This window comes from Magallana gigas, chromosome 4 (genome assembly GCF_963853765.1).
Source record: "Magallana gigas chromosome 4, xbMagGiga1.1, whole genome shotgun sequence".
Lineage (NCBI taxonomy): Eukaryota > Metazoa > Mollusca > Bivalvia > Ostreida > Ostreidae > Magallana > Magallana gigas.
In genome coordinates this window covers 24,868,126-24,871,502 of record NC_088856.1, presented here as the reverse complement: position 1 = coordinate 24,871,502, position 3,377 = coordinate 24,868,126, and the positions used below count along the sequence as shown (strand labels likewise).

At 32.0% G+C, this 3,377-nt stretch overlaps 1 protein-coding gene across 1 annotated transcript; it reads left to right on the top strand.

Annotated features, from left to right (window-relative positions):
- The first annotated feature begins 2,031 nt into the window (after nucleotides 1–2,031).
- Nucleotides 2,032–2,892, top strand: LOC136275030 (S-antigen protein-like). Its single transcript, XM_066083284.1, has one exon. It carries the CDS (start codon nucleotides 2,032–2,034, stop codon nucleotides 2,890–2,892), a length of 861 nt encoding a protein of 286 aa, XP_065939356.1.
- The last annotated feature ends 485 nt before the right edge of the window (nucleotides 2,893–3,377 follow it).

Here is a 3,377-nt window from a genome sequence, read left to right as displayed (position 1 = left end):
ACTTTTTAGTCCTTGAGTGTCCAAAGATGGATTTTATATTTTTGTAACAAAACATCAGACAGTTTCTTATTAACTCTCTCTCTCTCTCTCTCTCTCTCTCTCTCTCTCTCTCTCTCTCTCTCTCTCTCTCTGTGACAATATATCCACCAGCTCAATTAACCTATTTGTCCAAATATCATATTTGTTCGTGCAAATTCTATTTCGTCCGAAGAAATAACTTATCCCTCCGAACAAATAGAAAATTCATCCGAACAAATATTTATTTGTCCAATCAAATAAGTTTCTTTTGTTTCCACGAATTATGATTTGTTAGGACGAATTGCGATTTGTTCATCCAAACATATAACTTATCTGTCTGAAAAAATAGGTAATTCGTCCGAATAAATAAAACTTCGTCGGAACATATCCTATTTGTCCGAACAAATACGTCATTCGTCCGAAGAAATCACTATATGTTTTTATCTGTTTTTTTTTTAAAACCAATATATTCTGCAACGTAAATTTTACATAATAATATATCCCGAAAAATAAAATAAAAATGCCAAGGATCAATGCAATTGTCACTAACAAAGCATTAACCAAAAGACTGTTTATGGAAAAAAATAGGATTTCTGAGAAATTGCAATTATTATCAGTATGATACTTCATGGAAAGTTATATTTGAATGTTTGTAACATTTTGTAACATTACCATTTGTTTTCTCTCCTTTATGACCCTTACTGCCTAATTCTAACGTATGATTTATTTCCATCCGTCATAAAAGCACATCCACGTATACCATCAGTTGTTTGTAAAATTACAACATATGCTTTCTAAGTGTAATATGTGCATAACATAACAAATACTAACGTATATATCATGTCCATGGTAGAGAAATATATTATTATAAAAATAATATTCATCCGAGGAAAGTATGAAAAATTAGAAAGTTATTAACTTGAGGCTTGCACTTTTTTTTCAAAAAGTATAATAGTGAAAAGTACATAAACAAAAAAAAGCAGTTGCTACTGCCAGACTCTAACAGTGAGTACCATATAAAAACAGTATGTCTAATCAAATGAAACTTGTTGCTTTAATTTATTCCTGAAACAGGGTTTTGAAATTATTTTCGTATTCTATATGGCACATTTAATGTAAAAAATAATAATAATGTAAAACAAAGACTTGTATCAAATTAATATTGACTTTGGTGATATGTTTTGTTTCTGAATTTATGTATGTTCCACTCTTGACACAGTTTCGAGATTTGCATTTACATGGTTTTTTTTAAATTTTGCCCGGATAATTTGGTAAACATTAAACAGTAATACAGTATGTTCCTCCTGCTGGAATGTAAGGCTTTCTTGCCAAAACTTTAAGACATATTTCCCAGCCCATACGATACATATATCTGCAGACTGATATATTATCGAACGTTGTTTCACTATATTTAATATCTAGATGGTATCTTCAGAACTATTAAATAAGATTTGCAAATGAATTTCATCAATTTAATGAATTATTTGAGGAAATTATATTCGTCCGGGAAAAAAAATCATTATGCCAGAAATTCATATAAAACTACATACATGTATATCATTTACAAGAGAAGAAAGTGCCCGCAAAAATAACAAATATTGTCGAAGACATCTTACTTTTTTAATGTTAATGTATACACAAAAAAATAATTGACACTTTTTTACACTTCAACGTTCTGATCCCGCTTAAGCAAAGAATATCTAAAATGCTTTTATTCAACATTTCAACATGTTTACTTAATTTGACAACCAATTTTTTTTTACAGCATAATTTTTTTGTAATATAAACTTATATGTATAAGCAGGTCGACAAAAATACACGACATCACTTTTTAAAGTTTGATACAAGATGAAACAAATAGTCATAAATATCTTCAATACTTTCTTTAAACGCTTTTAAACAGAGTGTTAAGCTACATTTTTCACAAATCAAAACAAGTTTAAGTTACTATTTGTTCAATAACAAAACCTTCTTGACTGTCCCTATCTCATACAGATTATACAATTACCAAAGATGAATACATTGCTGGTCTTGGGTCTTGTAGTTGCCTCTTGTTTGGCTGACGATAATTTTACTGAAAAAGATTACTATATCGGCAACTATTTAGAAGATGATGTAAGTGATGGTATAAAAGGAGATTTCAAAGGAGAGAATGTAAGAGATGTAAGTGATGGTATTGAAGAAGATGTCAAAAGAGATAATGTATACGTAGGAAACGTAAGTGATGGTATTGAAGAATATATCGAAGAAGATAATTTAAGAGACGTATGTGATGGTATTGAAGAAGATGTCGAAGGAGAGAATGTAAGAGATGTCAGTGATGATTTTAAAGAAAATGTCGAAGGAAATAATGTAAGAGATGTCAGTAATGGTATCGAAGAAGATGTCGAAGGAGATAATGTAAGAGACGTAAGTGATGGTATTGAAGAGGATGTCGAAAGAGATAATGAAAGAGATGTCAGTTATGATTTTAAAGAAGATGTCGAAGGAGAAAATGTAAGAGATGTCAGTGATGGTATTGAAGAAGATGTCGAAGGAGATAATGTAAGAGACGAAAGTCATGATATTGAACAAGATGTCGAAGGAGATAATGTAGGAGACGTAAGTGATAGTATTGAAGAAGATGTCGAAGGAGATAGTGTAAGAGACGTAAGTGATAGTATTGAAGAAGATGTCGAAGGAGATGTCAAAGGAGATAATGAAAGAGATGTAAGTGATTGTATTGAAGAGGATGTCGAGGAAGGTCTTGGAAGAAATGTCAGAGGAAGTCCTGGAGAAGATGTCGGAGGTGGTGCTGCAGAAAATGTCACGGGAGGTCATGAGAAGGGTGTAAGAGAAGGTATCGATGAAGGTGAAAGAGGTCTTAAAAAATAAAAGAGGAGGGAATGGAGAAGAATGGAGAAACGGAAGTGTCAGAGGAGGTATTGGAGGGAGTCTTAGAAAAAGTGTAAAAGAAGGTGTCGGAGAAGGTGTTGGAAGAGGTCTAAGAGGACGTGTCAGAGGTGTTAGAGGGGGTCTTGGAGAAGATGATAGAAAAGGTCTTGAAGGAGATGTTGTAGGGATTTTTAGACAAGGTGTGGGAGGAGGTCTTGGAGGAGGTGTCGGAGGAGGTCGAGAAAACGGTTTTCGTAAGATTTAATGACATATCATAACAAATGTTATTCACAAAAAAGATGGTGGTAGTTTTATTATTCTGATCAATGATTTGCCCGCAGATTATTTCATATAATTTAAAAAATATATTTAAAATCATGTTTCAGTTAATCAATAATGCTGAGCTTTTTATTCTAGAAATGATAATTGCAAAGTTATCATTGTCTGTTTACTAAAACCTTTTTTTAAATCCATAGTTCAGTATC